This window comes from Entelurus aequoreus, linkage group LG09, assembly GCF_033978785.1.
Source record: "Entelurus aequoreus isolate RoL-2023_Sb linkage group LG09, RoL_Eaeq_v1.1, whole genome shotgun sequence".
NCBI classification, from domain to species: Eukaryota; Metazoa; Chordata; class Actinopteri; order Syngnathiformes; family Syngnathidae; genus Entelurus; species Entelurus aequoreus.
In genome coordinates this window covers 17,074,607-17,099,329 of record NC_084739.1, presented here as the reverse complement: position 1 = coordinate 17,099,329, position 24,723 = coordinate 17,074,607, and the positions used below count along the sequence as shown (strand labels likewise).

At 39.7% G+C, this 24,723-nt stretch overlaps 1 protein-coding gene across 3 annotated transcripts in view; it reads right to left on the bottom strand.

Moving 5' to 3' along the window:
* Positions 1-24,723, bottom strand: part of marchf8 (membrane-associated ring finger (C3HC4) 8) — a 195,675-nt gene that overhangs the window by 22,610 nt on the left and 148,342 nt on the right. For 2 of the 3 annotated variants that reach the window (XM_062058204.1, XM_062058205.1), the window contains 3 exons: positions 22,156-22,206; positions 3,964-4,043; positions 2,773-3,654 (listed from right to left, as the gene is read on the bottom strand). In XM_062058204.1, coding sequence (XP_061914188.1) covers positions 2,773-3,654; positions 3,964-4,043; positions 22,156-22,206 — 1,013 coding nt within the window. The remainder of the gene's footprint in view (positions 1-2,772; positions 3,655-3,963; positions 4,044-22,155; positions 22,207-24,723) is intronic. The other variant, XM_062058206.1, reaches the window with a different exon arrangement.

Below are 24,723 nucleotides of genomic sequence, written 5' to 3'. Positions count from 1 at the left end.
TGGTTCTTTGGTCAAAATGTTGCATAGATCTTTTACAGATTATCCTCAAATCGCTTTCTGACAGTCGCTTCAAGATGTGCCGTTTTGTGGGCGGTCTTATTTACTCCCCGTCATCTTTGTTGTAGCGGTGTAGCGTGCAAGGACGGGAGTGGAAGAAGTGTCAAAAAATGGAGTTAACTGTTTTAATGACATTCAGGCTTTACTTAAAGGCCTACTGAAACCCACTACTACCGACCACGCAATCTGATAGTTTATATATCAATGATGAAATCTTAACATTGCAACACATGCCAATACGGCCGGGTTAGATTACTAAAGTACAATTTTAAATTTCCCGGGAAATATCCTGCTGAAAACGTCTCGGTATGATGACGCCTGCGCGTGACGTCACGGATTGTAAAGGTCATTTTGGGACAGCATTGTGGCCAGCTATTAAGTCGTCTGTTTTCATCGCAAAATTCCACAGTATTCTGGACATCTGTGTTGGTGAATCTTTTGCAATTTGTTAAATGAACAATGGAGACAGCAATGAAGAAAGCTGTAGGTGGGAAGCAGTGTATATCGGCCGGCTGCAGCAACACAAACACGTAGCCGGTGTTTCATTGTTTACATTCCCGAAAGATGACAGTCAAGCTTTATCATTGGCCTGTGGAGAACTGGGACAACAGCGACTCTTACCAGGAGGACTTTGAGCTGGATACGCAGACGCGGTACCGTGAGTACGCATGAGCTGCGGCTTCCAAACATTTGATCGCTTGCCCGTACCTGCGTGCCGCTATGTGCATGTAACGTACGTAACTTTGGGGACTTTGGGGAAATATATGTGCTGTATGAACTTTGGGGAGGTGAACGGTACTTTGGGCTGTGGGATTGAGTGTGTTGTGCGGGTGTTTGATTTGTATTGGCGGGTTATATGGACGGGAGGGGGGAGGTGTTTGTTATGCGGGATTAATTTGTGGCATATTAAATATAAGCCTGGTTGTGTTGTGGCTAATAGAGTATATATATGTCTTGTGTTTATTTACTGTTTTAGTCATTCCCAGCTGAATATCAGGTCCCACCCGCCTCTCACAGCATCTTCCCTATCTGAATCGCTTCCACTGCCCTCTAGTCCTTCACTCTCACTTTCCTCATCCACGAATCTTTCATCCTCGCTCAAATTAATGGGGAAATCGTCGCTTTCTCGGTCCGAATCGCTCTTGCTGCTGGTGGCCATGATTGTAAACAATGTGCAGATGTGAGGAGCTCCACAACCGGTGACGTCACGCGCATATCGTCTGCTACTTCCGGTACAGGCAAGCCTTTTTTATCAGCGACCAAAAGTTGCAAACTTTATCGTCGATGTTCTCTACTAAATCCTTTCAGCAAAAATATGACAATATGGCAAAATGATCAAGTATGACACATAGAATGGACCTGCTATCCCCGTTTAAATAAGAAAATCGCATTTCAGTAGGCCTCTAAATCAATAACGGAGCAGCATCTCCTCATCCGGAAACAACACCGGAAATGTGTCCCATGAAAAACCTTCCGACCGGAACTCTCTGATCACTAAAGTTCCGTGGGTGAATTATGTAAACTCACTACACTGGTAGTTTTTAGCGCTTCTATAGCAAGATATAAGTTAGAACTTAACGCTACTTTATATTAGAAATGGCAACTGCAGAGGGTGAATGCCTCATAACAAGAAGATAGTGAAAAAGAAGAAGCTTATCATCACGGACTACAGTAGCGGACGTGCGCAAATTTTTAGGACTTATGCAGATCTCAAATACACATCAGCAGGTACCAGAAGGTAAGAAAAGTTGGTTTTGCATAATATTGTGAGACAAAACGCCAGATAATATGTCTGCTAATGGGTGCCATTTTGCGGTCCTTACACCATGGTAATACTTGTATCTCTGACTACGGTAGCTGTAATGGGCCGACAATCCATCAAGCGGTGCGGCTTCAAAGTCATACTAAAACATTTTGACAGATTTTTGAGTGCCGTGTGTAATTTTTCCTGTTTTTTTGGTGTTGTTTACTGGCGTCATATTGCAGTCAACACATATCTCTTATGTGTGACTACCATCTACTGGTCACATTTATCATTACACCATGTACCAAATAAAATTGCTTCGAGGTCGGGAAGCAGAACCAGAACTATTCCGTTCATTAGGCGCACCGGGTTATGAGGCGCACTGTCAATTTTTGAGAAAATGAAAGGATTTTAAGTGCGCCTTGTAATCCGGAAAATACGGTACACTGCAGCTATTCCTGGATAGTCTCACTCCTTAATGCTTCGGTCACACGCAGGATTCTCACCGGAATTAGGTAAATATACAACCTTGCCTATTTTACTACACATTTTCTCCTTTATTGAAATATTACTTGACCTCATATGCCACGAGCCAATTACCTACGTCTACAAGCCACATATTCAAAGTGAGGTAGAGTAGAAAAAACGGAGGTACTTGCAATGCAAAATATTTTTGAGGTAATACTTGGTGTAAAACGTCTGCTCGAGCCTCTTTGGAAACAATCAATACATAGCAGAAAAAAGGAGGATGCACCAAACAAAACATTTAAAAAGGGATCATGCATGAGGACAGTTGTGTTTGTGTGTGTTTGTATAGACTAAAAGCATCGGTGTGTGCCACTAACAGCTGGTTTAAAGGACAAATACCGCAGGTATCAGACCATGGGAAGCGTCTACTACTCCACTCACAAGGGCGGTGTGGGCTCTACCACGTCACAGGAAGGGTGGGCTTGGACCATCCACACACCCACCTGCAGCAGTCGCCAGACAGCGAATAGGGGGACTGGGGTTCAGTTTTCCCTGACAAAGGAGAAGGGCAGCGGTCCAGGTCGCTGTCCTCATCCATGTAGCACAGGGGGGCCAGATCAGCGGCGGTCTTATCCGCCGTGCTCTTTACCCCTGGAGACCGAGTGCACCGGTTCCCCGCGAGCACCTCGTCCGCCAGCAGCTCCTCGGGCGCAAACTCCAACTCGCTGCCTTCCAAGATGGCGCTGGAGGACTTGTTGACGCGATGGTGAGAAGCGTAGCCGTCCAGCTCGGAACACTGCAGGCTGGCCGAGGTTGAGGATCGGGAGAATGGGAGGAGCAGACGGAGGAAGTTGGAGCTTGGAGAGTGATGGGGTTGGTGAGGGGGCGGAGGAAGGGGAGGAGCATGAAGGACTGGTAGGGCGTTATCTGTAGGGTGGTGGGTATTAAGGGGGAGGCCCAACGTGTATTTGTAGTTGTTGGTAAAAGAGGGGACCAGGTGGGGCTGTGTTAAGATGTCCGTGCTCTGTGTTCCTTTTATTAGAGTGTCCACTGCCCTCGGATCGGAGGCCCCAGGCTGGGCGGGCGTGGGCTTCAGCTCCAGCTCCCCCTCAGAGCAGGTGCGATCAATAAAGTGTAGACCACGATAAAGGCTGTCCACACGCTGGCCCACGTCATTGAGCGATACCGAGAAGCGCAGCGAACCGTAAGGGCGAATGTTGACCGAGGTTGGGCGCAGAAGTGAGAGCCAGTCTCGCTGTTTGGGGGCGGGCGGAGAGTCTGCGCAGACGGTGGTCACTGTAACACCTCCAGAACCTTCCGAGTTTTTACCGTTAGGAGCCAAGAGAACAACAGTGGTCTGCTTCTGGCACCCTTGATCGGGACTGCTGGTGTGTGCGTATGAGTGTATGTTTATAATGGAAGAGGACAGAGTGGTGACGGACAGCAGGAAGCGGCGGTGGGAAAGGACAAAGAAGGTGAGGAAAGAAAAAGTGGACATTTGAGACAGAGAATACAAAGGTATCGGGGAACTGACACTGAAATATGTCACATTTGATGACCCATTTTACTCCCCCCAAAAATCTGTTTTAATCGCAGTATGCTCACACAGTGGGCCAGTAACAAGTCTGCACCGTGCATCTGTCCTAGTGTTCATAAATGTGACACAATTACAGTTAAAAATGTCAAGATTGTACCTGCAGATGTCCTGGCTGGAGGGAGACACAGACGTTCTTGAGAAGCTACATGGAGCGTTCACGGAGGTCGGACTTCCCGCCTGAAACCAACAAGTTTACAAAAATCACTTAAAATGCAACATAAAGTATCTCTCAAGAGAGTACATTTCATCACATGTTCTCAAAATGAAACTTGTACATCATTTAGAGTAGTCTGTGTACTACTTGTGTAGTGGTATAGATTTACTATTCACAGAAAATGACTGGAGACAACCATTATTGTCTAATTACTATACCTGGCATCGCAACTGAGTAGTAAAATAATTGAGTCTTGCCTACAGTTAAGCATGGTGGCGGTTTGAGCATGAGTACTGCTGGCACTGGGGAGCTGTGGTTTTAGAGGTGGGAATCTTTGGAATCTTCAGAAACTACGATTCGATTAAAAATGTATTATTGATGCAGCTTTAATTTATGTATATTAATGCAGTTTTAAATTCACTTTCGTTTTACTGCATAAGCATTCATCACTTGCAACTTTTAAATACAGTGCTTTTTTAATATGAAACAATTGAATAAATTCCCATTAGATTTATTAAATTAATAGAAATGTGTGCAAAATGAAACATAAGGGCCCTAAAAAAATGGAGCAGGTTGGATTTGTTGAAGAAGTGGCTCGCTGCAGTCAGACACATTTTGGAAAGATCTGCAATACTTTATTTAAAATACTTTTTAAAATTTTTGTAATTTTCAGTATATTAGATGGAATATCCTGAGGGAACTCTCCTGAAGGAATCAATAAAGTACTATCTATCTATATTTACCTAAAAATTCCATCTAATATACCGAAAATATTGTCTTAATACAAAAAAAATTGAAATGTATATGAATAAGAAGACATAATGAATAGAGATGTCCGATAATATCAGCCTGCCAATATTATCGGCCGATAAATGCTTTAAAATGTAATATCGGAAATTATCTGTATCGTTTTATTTTATTTTTATTAAATCAACATAAAGATACACTTACAATTAGTGCACCAACCCAAAAAACCTCCCTCCCCCATTCACACTCATTCACACAAAAGGGTTGTTTCTTTCTGTTATTAATATTCTGGTTCCTACAATATATATCAATATATATCAATACAGTCTGCAAGGGATACAGTCCGTAAGCACACATGATTGTGCGTGCTGCTGGTCCACTAATAGTACTAACCTTTAAAAGTTAATTTTGCTCATTTTCATTAATTACTAGTTTCTAAGTAATGTATGTGCAAATTCCAAGCTGCTGTTTTGAGGCATGTTAAAAAAAAAAAAGCACTTTGTGACTTCAATAATAAATATGGCAGTGCCATGTTGGGACTTTTTCCATAACTTGAGTTGAAGTTGTTCACTTATTTTGGTAAACCTTGTTACATTGTTTAATGCATCCAGCGGGGCATCACAACAAAATTAGGCATAATAATGTGTTAATTCCACGACTGTATATATCGGTATAGGCTGATATCGGAATCGGTAATTAAGAGTTGGACAATATCGGATATCGGCAAAAAAGCCATTATCGGACATCTCTAATAATGAACCTTTTTGTGCAATTTATTTAAAATAGATAATCGATTGACGTTTACTAATCGATTTTACAATCTCCCATGTCTGATTTGCAATGCATCTAAAAATCGATTATTTCCCCCACTTGTATGTGGTTCAATAAGAGAAACATAAGTCCAGCATATACTGTGGAAGAGCATGATACCTTCCCTCGGGGAATGATGGTTAAAGACGCCTCAGTGGGTGTATGGCACACTAAGTAGCTGCATTGACACTGCACTGACATGGTGTCAGTGTTTCAAAATGGCACCATCTGGATTAAAAACTACTACATTTGACCTGCAAATAGGAGTGTGCAGAAAAGAGTATAAAATAGCAGACAGAAAAAGAGCATTTATTTTATTTGGCACTATAAGATCCAAATGTTTGTTTAATTAACATAATTATAAGGTCGTAAACCGATGTCAAACACGACCCTTCCAACTCGTTATTTAGTATGAGCTGTCACTTGTGAACCGAAATAAGTTCTTCCTGATAAACACAGTATGGCGCTTCACCGTCAAATGATACAGTCAAATGTATTGGTTGCATGTATTTTTCTTACAGCAACCCTATTCAACTGAGCTTTTAATTTGGCATGCCGAACAACACCCAAATAGTCTTGATGAAACCATTCAAACCAGGGTTTGCTCATGTATGCAGTACTCCCACCACCGAGCAGGGGGCACCAGCGAAGCATATGTGTCACAATGAAGCAGCAGTGGGTGAGTAGAAGAAGATTGCACTATCAACCCTGAATAAAATAAATCGCGAAAATCCGACTTTTAACAGCGACTGGACTACAAAGTATGAATGTATTAAAATTGCTGACTTTGTGATGTCTTTTGTATTCGTGGTCGTTTTGTTTTTGGCTGTTAAACTCTGCCGATCAAATCTCGTTTAATACATGTAGCGCTGAATTTGACCAGCAGAGGGCGATAAAGCTACGTCTTAGGTTTAATTGCGTTGAACCACATGTGTGCAATGTTTGCTGTGTGTATTAACATTAAACGTTCTATTTTATTTATGTAACATACACAATTATTTATGTAAAATACACAATGGACGTTATACCTTTGTAATGTTTATATTTTCAGTCTTACAAACCTAAATAAAGGAAGACGTATAAAGACATAAAACTGAGGAATAGCCCCGTCTTACAGTGACACACAAATGGAGGCATTGAGTGACACAATATAACTTGTGTTTAGTCCTGGGCATGACGTTAAAGTGCATCCGGCAGTGGAGGCTCCTCTGTGGGGTCTTGGGGAACTAGGAGGTTAACCCCTTTACTACTGTTACCCCAGGTGGCCCTTGGTAAAGGCCTAGTACCTGACTGCCCCCCTAGCCAGGGATGCGGTGAAGACCTCAACGGCGGAGCAGGCGGAAGACGGTAGATTTAAGAACTACCACAACGGCTGCGATGGCGGAAGAAGGCTGCAGCAGAAAAGGATCCCCAGTCGTCTTCAGTGTTGGGACTAACGCGTTACTACATGATGCGTTACTGCGTTATTTTACGTTATTTTTTATGTAGTATCGGCTAAAAACAGAAGATCTGAGTGTGTTTTATTGGAGAGTTGCAGTGTCGTCCTTCTGATTCTTCCTGTGTCACAACGGGGATAAGAGAAGAGGTGCTGTGTGTGTGTGTGTGTGTCTGGGTGTGGGTGTGGGGAGGGGAGGCGGGTGGGGCGTGTCTGTGTTTACTAACAAAACATGGTGCAGCTGAAGCCGAGTTTCTTAACATGGAGATATTCTAGACTGACCATGCGTCCTCTTTTCCCCGGACATGTCTTCTTTTGCGGGGCTGTCCGGGCGGAGTTTCTTAAATGCCTCAAATATCCTGCATTTTGAGTTAGGGTTGCGTGTGTTTTCAATGTACATTCAGGGTAAAGAAGGGGTTAAAAACAAAACAAATTGTGCGCACGCAGCAGCATTCGCGGAAAAAAAAAGTGGGACCCCAAAAATTTACTGTAGGACCCCATTCTTATGACTTGATGGGGTCCCTGGGACCCCATTTTGAAAAATTCTAGCGCTGATCAACAGATTGTATTATTCTCCAGTGTAATAACAGTACTGAAATGGAGGCTAAAAGGGCATTAATGGTAGCTTTTAAAAAAAAAAAAAGAAAAAAAAAGAAGTAACTAAATAGTTACTTTTGACAGTAACGCATTAGTTTTTGGTGTAAGTAACTGAGTTATTAACTGAGTTATTTTTGAAATAAAATAACTAGTAACTGTAACTAGTTACTGGTTTTCAGTAACTAACCCAACACTGGTCGTCTTGGACTCCATGCCACTGGACCGATTCTGTCAAGGATGGTGTGGTGACTGTCTGTGCACCAGTCTCCCCACGTTAAACAAAGTCATGCACAGGCATCCTCCATAAAAGAATACTCTCCTACCAGGAGGATCATCATACCCGTTCGAGTGACCGCCGATGATAACTTGTGTTTCATAAAGCATGGATGCTCCAGTATCGTTTGACCCAACACTAGAACTAGTTTCCCCAACATGATATTGAACCCAAACACACAAATGAAATAATTTTAAGTTCTGCATGTGGATCAGGGTTTGGGGTGGGCTCACTTTGCTGACAATTCCAACATGAAACTAATTAGCTATTGATTTCACCTCTAACTGGGGCGACATTTATAGCTCGCGGCCTGACACGGATCAATCGACACTCCGCTGTCAAGTTATGCCCTTCAGCCTGCCCATGAATGACTTCCTTCCTCTTTAGCGTATACATAACGGCCCCACGTTAATCGGATTCGCTACACGATGTGATCTCCGAAGAAACACACACTCCGTATTGTTCCACCTCAATATTTGTGTTTATTTCCACTCATTAACACAAAGTTCACATGCTGTGCACCTCCAGGATAAGATCAGCAATGCAAATGGTTCTTATGCAACAGCTGCTATATTTAATGAGGTAGGCTGACAACACGCTGAGTAGCTGGCTGACTACGGGAACATGACATGGCTCCACTGTTAGTGTCAGCTGGAAACAAATCAAACATGCAGACAGGTCGTGAAGGTACGAATGGCGTGGGAGGCTGTGTTTATTCCTATTCTGCATTTCCTGACAGGTGGTGCTCTTTGGCCTGGAGAGATTGTGACAATGGCTGTGATGGTTGGTCGTTGTTGTATTCTCATTTTAATGAATACCTTGCAATTCATTAATAAAATAGTATTTTTAATGAGTTTATGTAACATATCTCCCTCACTCTTCATCCAAGCTTGATGACATTTTCCAGGAGGATCAATGCGGGTACCACATGCTCAAAGATAGTGATATGTTGCCATGACATACGTAATAAACTGAATACAATCTAATGCATGTAAAAGTGAAACTAAAAATGATATATGATTTGAGGCGTAGAGGATTTTTGCTAAACGGCCAAGGAAAAGCCATTTGATTTGATTGGCCTATCATTAATCCAGCACATAAAACAACTCAATCATCAGAGTTCATCCGCCTCAACAAGACCTCCCGTTATATTGGCCTAACTTGGACTCAGTCGAGCGGCATCAGTTTTTTGAGAAAAACACGAAAATTATTATTTCAATTATACCGACAGCAAAAATGCACTATAAGTCAATTTACTGACCACAGATACCGTATTTTTCAGACTATAAGTCGCACCGGCCGAAAATGCATAATAAAGAAGGAAAAAAACATAAGTCGCACTGGAGTATAAGTCGCATTTTTGGGGGAAATGTATTTGATACAACCCAACACCAAGAATAGACATTTGAAAGGCAATTTAAAATAAATAAAAAATAGTGAACAACAGGCTGAATAAGTGTACGTTATATGACGCATAAATAACCAACTGAGAACGTGCCTGGTATGTTAACGTAACATATTATGGTAAGAGTCATTCAAATAACTATAACATATAGAACATGCTATACGTTTACCAAACAATCTGTCACTCCTAATCGCTAAATCCCATGAAATCTTATACGTCTAGTCTCTTACGTGAATGAGCTAAATAATATTATTTGATATTTTATGGTAATGTGTTAATAATTTCACACATAAGTCGCTCCTGAGTATAAGTCGCACCCCCGGCCAAACTATGAAAAAAACTACGACTTATAGTCCGAAAAATAAGGTACCGTATTTTCCGCACCTAAAAACCTCCAATTTCCTCAAAAGCTGATAGTGCGCCTTATAATCCGGTGCACCTTATACATGGACCAATATTGAGCCACAACAGGTCTCGCAACTACGTTAACTACGCCGACTTCATTTTCCCCCTTCTACGGCTGCTTACTGTAGAAGAAGAAGCGGAAAATGAAGTCGGCGGCTGTTTACCGTAGAAGAAAAACTTCTTCTTCTACGGGAGAAAATGAAGTCGGCGGCCGCTTATTGTAGAAGAAGAACTTCTTCTTCTACGGGGGAAAATGAAGTCGGCGGCTGCTAACCGTAGTTGCGAGACCTAAACTTTATGTAAAGACCCCAAAATGGCTCCTATTAAGAGACACGCTTACGACGCAGAGTTTAAACTCAAGGCGATCAGTCACGCAGTAGAACACGGGAATAGAGCAGCAGCGAGATAATTTAACATTAACGAATCAATGGTGCGGAAGTGGAGGAAGCAACATGATGACCTGCGCCAAGTAAAGAAGACTAAACAGAGTTTCAGAGGGAACAAAGCGAAATGGCTACAGCCGGAGGACAAACTCGAACAGTGGGTTGTTGAACAGAGAGCAGCAAGTAGAAGTGTCAGTACAATCACTATTTGTTTTGTTGACATTCCCTTTAGCGCAGCTCCATCTAATGGATGCATAACGTAACCCCAGCCTCTACTGTAGCGTCTACTCTATGCGCCTTATAATGAAGTGCGCCTTATATATGAACAAAGTTTTAAAATAGGCCATTCATTGAAGGTGCGCCTTATACTCCGGTGCGCCTTATAGTGCGGAAAATACGGTACGTAAAGTTCCAATATTTCAACATCTTTGAGTCTGAGTAAACACCATCACTTGCCCCAACACAATGACATCCTGTACACTGCAACAAAAATGATGTCTTCACAAAATAAGGTGAAACTTCACCGCACACAATGACAAAAATTCAAATACTCCATAATTTAGAGTTACCAGTTAGTCTAGTATGCATTACATTAGACAAGGACAATTTTGTTCTATTTACACTTCTAAAAATGGCAAATATTACCGCATAACATTATTAACGTTATTGAGATTTCTGCGTACGATATATGCCTACCAATTTTAATGTAGTGGAGTGAAACTGGTTGAAAATTCCAAGCCATGCAGATACTAGGGCTGTGAATCTTTGGGTGTCCCACGATTCGATTCAATATCGATTCTTGGGGTCACGATTCGATTCAAAATCGATTTTTTTTTTTCAGTTCAACACGATTCTCGATTCAAAAACGATTTTTTTCCCCGATTCAAAACGATTCTCTATTCTTTCAATACATAGGATTTCAGCAGGATCTACCCCAGTCTGCTGACATGCAAGCAGAGTAGTAGATTTTTGTAAAAAGCTTTTATATTTGTAAAGGACAATGTTTTATCAACTGATTGCAATAATGTAAATTTGTTTTAACTATTAAATGAACCAAAAATATGACTTATTTTATCTTTGTGAAAATATTGGACACAGTGTGTTGTCAAGCTTATGAGATGCGATGCAAGTGTAAGCCACTGTGACACAATTGTTCTTTTTTTTAATTTTTATAAATGTCTAATGATAATGTCAATGAGGGATTTTTAATCACTGCTATGTTGAAATTGTAACTAATATTGATACTGTTGTTGATAATATTCATTTTTGTTTCACTACTTTTGGCTTGTCCTGTGTCATGTTTGTGTCTCCTCTCAATTGCTCTGTATATTGCTGTTCTGAGTGTTGCTGGGTCGGGTTTGGTTTTGGAATTGGATTGCATTGTTATGGTATTGCTGTGTATTGTTTTGTTGGATTGATTAATTAAAAAAAATAAAATAAAAATTAAAAATGTATAAAAAAAAATTAAAAAAGAGATTTTTTAAAAATGAGAATCGATTCTGAATCGCACAACGTGAGAATTGCGATTCGAATTCGAATCGATTTTTTTCCCACACCCCTAACAGATACCGTTTTTTTGTAGGTACCGGTTCCTATAAGGGTCGGTCCAAGCAGACCGTTAAAATTCTGGACTAATAATACTGCTATCTGTACTTTGTTACATGCATTCAGGCACCGCTGAAAAGCAAAAAAAAGCCAATCGGAGACGACCTTTTTCCGGCCCACTTCTGGGTACGCGGAGATAGACAGAATAATAGATTAACGTGTCATCAAAATTGCGGACGGAATTAATGTTTGCTAAAAACAGAATGTAAATGCGGAAAGCTGCAGAAATTGCTGTAATGTGACAGAGATGCTGTCATTGAGAGGAAAAGGGGAAATCATGTTTACTTAAACACGCACCTCCATAGAGCCGTGCCAGCCAGGGGTCAGCTCTCAATATACGGCAGCACTGCACGATGGCCCCTTCTGGGGCCTTTTCTGTGTCTGTCTCCGGGACACACAGCCACCTCAAACTGCCAAACAAACTCTAAAATAAAAAGCCGAAAATTTCCCAAATGATTTCAACATGTCAGGTGATATGTTTATTTTGCAAATATGATCACTACTTGTCGCCATAGAGATGTGTAAAAAAAACAACTGCTACTACTGCAGCCAGTTGTGGACACGACTAGTGATTAAACATCTTCATTGGTTAAGTTGATTATAACTTGACAGCTTCTGGAGCACCAGTGTAGAAATAATAACTGATGCATCTGTCTTTTACTTGGAAACATGTACAATGTTATTGTGCTTTCCCTTATTTAATTTCTGTTTTTTTAATTCATTAATAATGTAAGAAAAGGGTTGAACTAATCCCTAGTTTATTAGATTTTTAGTAGAGATGCTATAAAATTGGCAGGTTAAAAACAATGTAAAAAAAATAGTTTTAATGAAGATTCAAATTTTTTTTTTGCCATATCTCCAACCCCAGGATGTGATAATTAGCTTGGAATAATCACAAATAAAGAAGCAACACCACACAAAAGTTTGCAACAACAATATTTCCTCCCAAAAAGACCCTCAAAGTATAGTATTTAGCGATCCAGTAATCCACAGGCCAATATTAAATCACTTAAAAAAGTGAAAAATTATAGTAATATAATAATCCATATACTGTAGTTGCTCAGAAGCAAGATAGCATCCGCTGACAGGTCTCTAGTCGCCATCTGACGTTACTTCATCGCGCCGCATTTGCATGGCATCAAAACACACCTTGCTTAACTGCACACCCACCTAATAATATGCTAATTGACTCATATGATATATTTGTTATGATATAAATTAGGATATGATATACAGTACGATGTAAAAGGTCTGTGCTCTGCCTACATAAATATTATTTCCATCTGCGTGTAATTGTAATGAATAGAAACACAGTGATGGATCTGTGTGGTGTTTACAAGATGATGACATAACTGCACTGCACTGCAAACATAGTTGACTTGTTTAAGACTTAGAAAGCAGCTTTTAATAAATGACTTCCCTGCTGGGAAATGTTACATGATGTGCCAATAAAAATTTTAATAAAAATCTTTATCACTCATTTGGAACAAGGCAAAAATGTTTTATAAATATCTCTGCTGACAGATGTAAGCTAGAGATGGTTTGAATTCAAATTTTCAGCTTTTATGGGGATTCTAGATACACACCAGAAAAAAAGTGGGGGTTTTGCATAATATGACCCCTATAAGAACAATAATGGTTTTAAAGAGAGCTTTGTAAACTTGGCTCAAGCCCAAATAAAAAATGCTAACAATTCAATCCAATGGTTGGAGAAACAAACACATTTACCACATTAGCTTGGCAAATAGTCTTCTGCCATCAATAGTGGTGTGCAGACCCCATCAATCTGACAACCGGTTCAATCAGTGACATTAGGTTAAAAACCCCTGCAAAACCACCATAGTTTGAATTTATTGAGCACCTGCCAGATGTTTGGCTGGAGCCCAACACCAGTCTATTGAGCGGTGGCCTGCCAGCTCGGTCTTTATGACCAGTGTAATACTTTAATTCCAACCTCTCCAAACAAACACACAACAGTGCAGGAGGCAGAACCCACACATGCACTGGCACCATTCAAGAGTTCAAGACAAGAGTGCAGCTAAAGCCTCCTGCCCTATCTCGGGAGTCAGGAGTGAGTGATACAACTCTTGGAGCTCATTTTGTGCAGTTTATACCCTGCATCTTTCATTTTGCAGTATGTCCCTACAATCAGGTAGTTCAATGAAAACACTCTGAAAGGTGAAAATCAATGAAAAGGCAAAGAGTGAACAATAAAAGTCTAGGTGGGCGTTGATATTCAAACACTGACATGCACCCTGATGAAACTACATTATTTGGCCTTTAGCATCAATGATGCAGCATGTTGTTAAAATGTCAGGGAGGTATTTGTGCATGTATAACATCCTGCAGACTTAATATATGGAACTTGATATTCAAGAAGCCTCCATGGAAAGTCCTTTTGCAGAAAAAATATATACAGGGAATCATGATGCAGGTTCACTTCCACTACATATAATTGCATTTAATGAGATCCAACACAAGAGCTGGACCAAAAACTCTGCCTTTACCAAAAATTTTTAATTGTCAGCATCGGAAAAATGTATGAATATATTTATTATTGTGGGTGTAGTTTGAAGTAGTTTTTCAACCGGCTTAACCCAATACACTAAAATAGTCTGAAAAACATATGGCGTCTTATATTCGGAGTCTAGAGATGTATACAGTATATGTAAACCAGGGGTGTCAAACTAATTTTAGATCAGGGGCCACATAGAGAAAAATCTACTTCCAAGTGGGCCGGACTAGTAAAATCACGGCACGATAACTTAAAAATAAAGACAACTTCAGATTGTTTTCTTTGTTTAATATTAGAACAAGCACATTCGAAATTGTACAAATCATAATGTTGTTGTTTTTTACAATTACCTGTTGCGGTTAATAGTATATATACGCTTTATTTATCGTTATTTATATTTTCTGAATAAATTATGTGATAATGCTCATCAGTCAACTCATTGGTGTTCATTTTTAATCTATCAAGATAAAAAAAAATTATATAAAAATAAATTTACAGTATGTTATTTATGTAGATTGATCATTTTCCTCGACTGATGTACTAACATCATGTGGTTTATTTTGTACATATGTAGCATCATCTACAAAGATACAATGAATTGCTATTGCGACATACAGTGGGGACACATTTAGAACAGCTGTTTCTTTTATTCAAAAATGTCAGGTTAATTTTTATACTTAGTGGGCCGGTTAAAACCTGTTCCCGGGCCTGATCCGTACTTTTGACACCCCTGATGTAAACCAACAAGTGTTTTAAAAAGTCAGAGCTTTTTTCCCTGTCATTCACACAAACTATTGATCTTGAAAGGTGCAGTCGTGACCAGTGTTGGGTTAGTTACTGAAAACCAGTAACTAGTTACAGTTACTAGTTACTTTATTTCAAAAGTAACTCAGTTACTAACTCAGTTACTTACACCAAAAAGTAATGCGTTACTGCGAAAAGTAACTATTTAGTTTTTCTTTTCTTTTTTTAAGGCTCCCATTAATGCCCTTTTAGCCTTCATGTCAGTACTGTTATTGCACTGGAGAATAATACAATCTGTTGATCAACTTGACATGCATTTGCATCACTGAACTCAGAAGCAATGTGGTCTACATACAACACACAAAGACAAAGGTATGTTTCAAAGGGCCAATTTATTTCAGGCCAGAACAAATTGACAAAACTATTTTAAATAGCTGCAACATAATGGCACTTTAACTTTAAGTAGATAGGATCTTTGATCCAAGACACAACTTACATTTAACTAAAATGTTATTTTCTTTGTGCTCGACAAAAGAAAAGTACTGAGAACGTCTCCATGTTAAGAAACTCGACTTCTGGCTTCGCCATGATGTCTTGTTAGTTGTTATGAGAGTAGCGTATGTGTGTGTGTGTGGCCCTTTAAGATATGACAGCATGTGAGGTGAGTGACGTCAGTGAGTGAGTGGGCGAGAGAGGTGAGGGAACGGCGACAGTGAGTGCGTGCAGCTTGGTGGATGGCTGCGTCCAATAAAGTCACAAAGTTGCAACAAGCCGCCGGCCTCGTCATTCACCCTCAGCTGTAAAGACCCACTTCCGGGTAAAGTGAAGGTTGTTAGCCCCGAAGTACATAGGCCCTGGAGGAACATCTCCCCTGCGCCCCCAACTACGGTCTGAGAGCCCATCGCGCCCCCACCCACACAAAGCACGCCTTTTCTTTTCCTTGTGACACAGAAGGACGACACCGCAGCGCTCCAATAAAACACACTCAGATCTTCTGTTTCTAGCCGATACTACATAAAAAATAACGTAAAATAACGCAGTAACGCATCATGTAGTAACGGTAACCGAGTTACTGAATATAAAAAATAACGCGTTAGATTACTAGTTACCGCCGAAACTAACGGCGTTACAGTAACGCGTTACAAAGTCCCAACACTGGTCGTGACCGATTTCCAGCTAGAAAAAAAATTCTTTAAAAAGGTTGTTAGCAAGTTAGCTAATTTTAAGATAATACTGCAATGAAATAAAGTCAAATAACTGTAGAGACTATACCAGTTATTGTAATGTTTTTTATGTCTGATTTCATCTCCAAAAGTCAATCTTGTAATCTTAGATTTTGGATCAAAAGAGTAACAATGTCAGAATTGCTGATACCGCTACTTCCCCTTCAACCTCTCCCCTTCAGCTACCGAGAGTGACCTTTCCCAGACCCACTAATGTAATTACTGAGACTTAGATGACAACAATGTAATAAGCAAGTGTCATTTCCCCTTCGCAAAAAGCGGGAAAGATCAACCGATTGGCCGGTAACGAGCTATAACTGTCACGTTTGAGAACCGTGTTCATATTTTATGCCTATCATCATTTTTGCACACACTTTTCCCTGAGGAACTGGGTGACGAGATTGGATGTGTTATGTCCTAGAGGTGTGACAAAGTCGTAGAAGTTGGACTAAACCATTAAAGCAACAGTTGCTATTAAAGTGAGTCACGTGAGTCACATTTAAAGACAGAGCGGCTTGTGGATAACACATTAGAAGCGGAGCGCTAAGTGACCCTGACATGTCTCAGCACAAGTAAATGGTTCATCCTCTTAAGAGGCTCAGAAGGTGCGGTGTTGCGAGGGAGGGGAAGAGAAGATGAGAGAAAATAGACGAGGATCATGAGGAAAAAGATACAGTATGGTTATCCTGTACGCTGAGGTGGAAGAAGGTGTCTTACTGTTCATCTGTAGTAAACAGTCCACACCTACAATACGTTACCGCTTTCCTCGATTGCACATTGCTATTGTTGGCAATAGTTAGAGATAGAGCTGGGCGATATGGCCTTTTATTGATATCTCAATATTTTTAGGCCATGTCACGATACACGATATATATTTCGATATTTTGCCTTAGCCTTGAATGAACACTTGATGCATATAATCACAGCAGTATGATGATTCTATGTGTCTACAATAAAACATTCTTGTTCATACTGCATTAATATATGCTCATTTCAAACTTTCATGCAGAGACGGAAAACACAACTAAGTCAATTGACCAAAAACTGTATTTATTAAACAGTGGCACAAACATTCATGTCATTTCAAAACAGAAAGTGCATTTTAAAACAAGCTATTAGTGCACTTTTGTGCATGATGTCACTAAGATGACATTTCAAAACAACACTAAATTAAAGTGCACTTTTTGTACAGAACGCCAGTAAAATAGTTTAAAACAAATTAAGTGCACTTTTGTGCATGATGTCCCACCAGACATTTAAAAAACGGTCAAATAAAAATCAGCTGCATAATAGGAAATCAAATAGTGTATGTCCTTCGCTATGTGTATTTTTTTTCATACGTTGTTGATCTGGAAATGGTTGCTTGGGCATTTTGTTGGTGTGGCACCGAACGAAGATGTTGACATGCGGAGTTTCAAGCACTCTTCATTCTCTAGCGGGTGACTTTTCAAAAGCTACAAATTAGCAGTGCCGCTACTTTTTGTAGCAACGCTTTTGCCGCATACTTGACATGTTACAGTTGTCTGTTCAACATCTTTCCGCTTGAAGCCAAACCACCGCCAGACGATGGACTGTTTTTCTTGGGAATTAATTCTTCCTTCATTTGTTACCAGATTCACACCTTCTTTCTCTCGTATTACCACTCGCACCACAGCTAACGTTACCCATTGTCGCTACCTCTCTGCTCGGCGAGGGGGTATGACGTTGCACGGTATGTGACGTATGTAAGAAGGTGCGCTTGTTTTATGTCTCTGTGCGAAGGAGAGACAAGAAAGAGTGAGAAGAACCTGAAGTGTAATGCCCGGAGCTAAAAGCAACTGCGTGAGAACGTATACTCGAATATCACGATAGTCATTTTCTATATCGCACAGAGACAAACCCGTGATATATCGAGTACATTCTATATATCGCCCAGCCCTAGTTAGAGATTCAAGTCCAGCCTTAAAACTCATTTATACATTCTAGATTTTAGATAGACCCCTTTTTAGACCATCTGTTCTGCCGTTTTTCTGCTCCGTTCGCCCTCTCCTGCGCGTAGAGGAACCAGGTGGCCATAGTGCTGGGCGATATGGCTGAAAACTGTGTCATGATGTAACTTTTTTTTATATTGGTCAATATTGAACAAGCAGAAAAATCTATTAAATTTGAACATTTTTATTTCAAATGTAACCTTCCTCTGACTACAATCCCCTCAGCTAACAAGTCAGAAAGGAAAGGAAATGTCAGCACAACCATAGAAAACACTCAACATAAACACATCTTTAAAATCACAATAAACACTGAACAATAACCTCTTTGAATAAAGGTGCAAAAATAAGGAATATGTAAGAAATACTGAATAAAATGTAACAAAATAGTGCAAAGTGTGAAAATGTAAACAGAGACAAGTCAGAGAAGAACAATTTTCTGCAGGTTTACGGCCAGGAAGAGACGTGGTCTGTGTAACATGTAATTTGGTCTGTTATTCTTATTTAGGTATCGAAATAATTTATGTTATGCAGTAAATATTATTTAAACATTATTGGACTATATTATATTAAAGTAGCACATCATATCATATATTATATTTAGTTATTTATTTTATTCATTCAGGTAGTTTTATTCATACTACCCGTTGTTTCCGTACATCCGAATAGGGTACGGACGGGGGTTGAAAAGAAAAGATGAGCGCAGCGAAGGACTGTTTGAAAAAATCCAAAAAACTGCCATACTGTCGAGGTGACATTTTCCTGTCTTAACTTCTTCGCTCTCTGCAGCACTTGTTTTTACTTTCTCTTTGCACTCCATGCAGAGAATCAACAGCGAGACAGCAAGATGGCGCAACCAAACTTGAGAGTTGATACTGTTAGGCGAATGGCTGTTTGGCGAGTCTCTCCCATTGCCCACTAAACACTTCCTGTTTTGCAAGGTTGTCAGACCGTGAGTGCCTTTGTTCATACAACCAACCATGCTTCATTGTTTCCGGTTTCTAAAATATATATATATATATATATATATATATATATATATATATATATATATATATATATATATATATATATATATATATATATATATATATATATATATATATACATATACATATATATGTGATGAGATGGCGACTTGTCCAGGGTGTACCCCGCCTTCCGCCCATGTGCAGCTGAGATAGGCTACAGCACCCCCCGCGACCCCAAAAGGGACAAGCGGTAGAAAATGGATGGATGGATGGATGGATGGATATATATATATATATATATATATATATATATATATATATATATATATATATATATATATATATATATATTACGGGTGTGGGAAAAAATCGATTCGAATCCGAATCGCGATTCTCACGTTGTGCAATTCAGAATCTATTCTCATTTTTAAAAAATCGATTTTTTATTTTTAATTTTAATTTTTATTTTTTTATTAATCAATCCAACAAAACAATACACAGCAATACCATAACAATGCAATCCAATTCCAAAACCAAACCCGACCCAGCAACATTCAGAACTGCAATAAACAGAGCAATTGAGAGGAGACACAAACACGACACAGAACAATCCAAAAGTAGTGAAACAAAAATGATTATCATCAACAACAGTATCAATATTAGTTACAATTTCAACATAGCAGCGATTAAAAATCCCTCATTGACATTATCATTAGACATTTATAAAAATAAAAATAAAAGAACAATAGTGTCACAGTGGCTTACACTTGCATCGCATCTCATAAGCTTGACAACACACTGTGTCCAATATTTTCACAAAGATAAAATAAGTCATACTTTTGGTTCATTTAATAGTTAAAACAAATGTACATTATTGCAATCAGTTGATAAAACATTGTCCTTTACAATTATAAAAGCTTTTTACACAAATCTACTACCCTGCTTGCATGTTAGCAGACTGGGGTAGATCCTGCTGAAATCCTATGTATTGAATGAATAGAGAATCCTTTTGAATCGGGAAAAAATAAAAAATAAAATTCTTTTTTTTTTTCCGTTTTTGAATCGAGAATCATTTTGAATTAAAAAAAAAAAATCGATTTTGAATCGAATCGTGACCCCAAGAATCGATTTTGAATCGAATCGTGGGACACCCAAAGATTCACAGCCCTAATATATATATATATAACGTTTTATCAAACATTGATATTAAGTGTCTATCGTGATACATATTGATAGACTTTTATCGGCCAAACCCTAGGTGGCCACGGATAATTTCTGGAAAGGTGCCAGTCTAAATGATGTGCTGCCAGCTGACCCAAGTTGTGACCCGGGGTGGACCACATTTTCCATGCACACCTGTGGGCTGACATGGCTGATCCCAGAGGAAAATCCCAGATGGACTATATGTTGACTTCTCGATGCACCCACATTATCTATTAATTTAACATTTCAATAATTGGACCCACTCGACATGCACTGCAGCCGATTACCCTGGAAGGGGGTCCCTACATCTGCGGTTCCTTCCCAAGGATTTTTCTTTTCCCCTACCTGGGGTATTTCGAGTTTTTCTTTGCCCGGATGTGGGTTTAAGACACTTGTGATTAAGGGCGAGATGGATGAATAAATGTTGATCAAGCGACCCCCCACGACCATGAGTCCGATAAGATGATTTAATCATTAAGAATGTGGTCAAATGTGTGGAGTTACTTGTTGTCGATTAATTGCGTCTCGAAGCGATTGAGGCAACATGGAGTGCACTACTTGGCTGAACCTAATAGAGGCTCTGTTGATTCACTTTCAACAGTTTGATGTCTAAAGAAGTACAACAGAGAAATTGAGCAAATCCTCCACAAAACATTATTCTGATTTGAAAACATTTAGAAAAAGAATAACCAAGAATTGAAAAAATACCAAAATGAAGTTTATTATTTAAAAAAAAATTCTTGATTGAAACTGTTTTTATATATTTTGTAAGTGATTTAAAAATAGAATATAAATGTTTTTTTACACACACACACACACACACACACACACACACACACACACACACACACACACACACACACACACACACACACACACACACACACACACACACACACACACACACACACACACACACACACACACACACACACGCACACGCACACACACACACACACACGCACACATGCACACAAACACATTTGTTGCCTTCTTGAGACCTCAGAAAAATGCCTACCTCTTTAGGAACACCCTTTCTAGATATATAAAGATTTGTATTTACAACAGTAATAATATATACATACATACAAATATAAAAAAGGTCGGCTTTCAGTAAATGTTTTTTTTTTTTTTTTTTTGTAATTGGTTTTTAATCTTAATTACTTCGTTATTACAGTATGTCTCTATATACATATTTATTTATTTTTTTAAATTAATTTTGGCCAAAGGGGGTGCATTTCAATTTCTTACACACACTTGTTATTACATATGTTGGCCAGAGGGGGAACACTTCATTTTTTTTTTTTTTACACACACTTGTTATTTCATATGTTGGCCAGAGGGGGAACACTTCATTTTTTATTTTTTTTTACACACACTTGTTATTTCATATGTTGAACAAAGGGGGAGCACTTTTAAAGCAGACACAGTCAATTTGAAAAATCCCTCCTTTTTGGGACCACCCTAATTTTGATAGATTTCACCATCAGGAGACATTCTCTATTAGATGCAATGGTTTTCCATTTTGAGACCATGATTTTGGTCTTAACTTGTTCACCGGTTCTCATATGGAAGGTACTTTTCCTTGTTGGTGTCTCTACAAAGGTAGAAACACACACACACACACACACACACACACACACACACACACACACACACACACACACGCAGACGCACACATGCACTTACTGCCTTACATGAGGCACTTGTGTCCACTATACTTTACCGTACACTATAAAACCTCTTCTTGGCTAAAATGTCTTCACAAGTAGTTTTGACATGATGAATGGATGGAGAGAAAAATGTTGTGGATATGGGAGTCGTTTTAAAAATAAAAAAAAGGTAGCTCACCTTTGATATATTGCTGGATCTGCTTGCTGAATGACCGAGAGGTTTTTCATTCTGTAAAAAGAGGGAGAAAAAGGACAGCTTCAATCAACAAAGCTCATCTCTAAAATACACGTTTGCTGTATATTGGGAAAAAGTACACTGAGAGATGGATAAACATTATTGTATCACATTATTCTACTATATGTGTGTATGCAAAAAAAGTGTATAGCTGGAAGCCCAGTCGGGTTGTTTGGCATCTGTTGGTGTAAAACACATTTATTCTCAGAGCTCAGTGCAGTCAAGGCGGTAATGATGCTCGACTCCCCACTTATATTCCCTGATGAAGAGCCACTGCATGCAGTCTTGGTGTTAAGACTCTTGCATGGCTCCTTAATGAGAAGTCACTCACAGTTACGTAACGCCCAGTTCACACGGGGTTGGAAAGGGCTTTGAATACAAACAAATCTCGGCAAGGGGAAATTCGGCTCTGTGGGAGGACTTTATTTAGACGTACGCTGTGGCACGTGCAGTCGCTGGCTGAAGTGTCCCTTGATTGTGGCGCCTAAACTAACTAAACTAAGCAAATAAAAAAACAAAACAACGAGAACAAAGTAGTCCATATGTCGAGAATGAGGTTGGAGTTTGCAAGTTCTCCCCGTGACTGCGTGGGTTCCCTCCGGGTACTCCGGCTTCCTCCCACCGCCAAAAACATGCACCTTGGGATAGGTTGATTGGCAACACTAAAAATTGGCCCTAGTGTGTGAATGTGAGTGTGAATGTTGTCTGTCTATCTGTGTTGGCCCTGTGATGAGGTGGCGACTTGTCCAGGGTGTACCCCGCCATCCGCCCGAATGCAGCTGAGATAGGCTCCAGCACCCCCCGCCACCCCAAAAGGGACAAGCGGTAGAAAATGGATGGATGGATGGAGATCCAATGCCTGCTAAATGCTACCACCAAGGCCCTGTTTACACTGCACACCAATTATCTTGTCCTCAAGTGACATAGATTGGATATTTTTCACCAGTCTAAACGCTTCAAAGTGCTTAAAATCAGATCTTTTCACATTAGATTCAGGCTACATCAGGATAGTCGGAATCCAATTGGAATCGGATCTTTTCAAATGTGACTTTAGTACAAACCGAAATGCGTCCCGAATGCCACCTGAATGTGACTTTTGCGAACAGAGGTAGATACTTCATCACAACATCCGGTTTTGGTGAGCAAAGTATTTTTCCGGTGCATCACTAGTCAATAGTGCACAAATAATAGGCTACAGGTTATATACAAAGATAAATATATATCCTACATACTTTGATTTAAAAGAAATTGCGATTGTTGAAGGACCGGATTGTTGACATGTACGCTGTATTTGCTTACACGTTACATACAGTTGTTTACGTGAGTGAGTTAAAAAAATAAAGCTAACATAGATCCATGTTGATGTCCATAACATTTCAATTTAACAGCTATAAAAAGATTAGAACCCTCCCAAATATATTACAGTATATATATTCATTCTTAAATATTCATTTTTTTTCCACGAAGAAAATTTTTTTTTTTAAAAAGTGTGACGACTTCTTTTTTTTATTTTGTAGTAGTAGTAGCGACTTCCTAGTTAAATTACAACGTCGAGGCCACATTGGGGCCACATTGGGGCCTGTGCGCTTTTATACTGGAGTCTGATAAAGATCACATTATAAAATCTTGCTTTCCTTCATGCTTCCTCCAAACGAGCTGTTTGGAATTTGCCCCAATTATGTTGTTTTTCTCAAGTGTGACGTCAGCTGATATCTCCATATATGGTAGAGATTTACCGACAAGTTTTTAGCGAGTCCGCCAGTGTAGTCCGACATTGTAGTCAATAAGCTCTTTCTTTTTGTCTATCCTCTTGTTGTGGGATACTCTGGCTCGCATCCTTCACTGTTGCCATTTATAATAAAAAGTGCGTATAGTTCCAATTTATATCTGTCAGTAGACTCCATATGGAAACACTGAAAACTACAACATGGCTGACGGGGGAAGACAAAGTGGAAGTGGAGGCAGGCATATAAAGGTAAAACACTCACAAAACAGAGCATTTTGAAGAGACAACCAGAAAGCGACTGGAAGATGGTCTGTAAAACTTTATCCATTCAAAATTTTCACCTAAGAACCACCATTAAATGATATGTAGACCACAAGCAAGTGTTCTAAATGTAGAAAAAAATCATAGTATGAACCCTTTAAGGCATGGGTGTCAAACTATGGCACGCAGGCCAAAATTGGCCCGCCATGGAATTTCACTTGGCCTTTGAGGCGATATCAAATAAACATTAAAGCTGGCCCGCCGATTATATACAGCGGCGGTTCCGCTGTAACACCGCATTCACCGCTAATTCTCATACTTGCCAACCCTCCCGGGAGACTCCCAAATTTCAGTGCCCCTCCCGAAAATCGTCACGTCCGCTTTTCATCCAGTCCAACGAGTGCTGGGCCAGTCACATAATATGTGCGGCTTCTGCACGCACATACAAGTGAATGCACCGCATACTTGATCAACAGCGATACAGGTTACACTGAGGGTGACCGTATAAACAAGTTTAACACTGT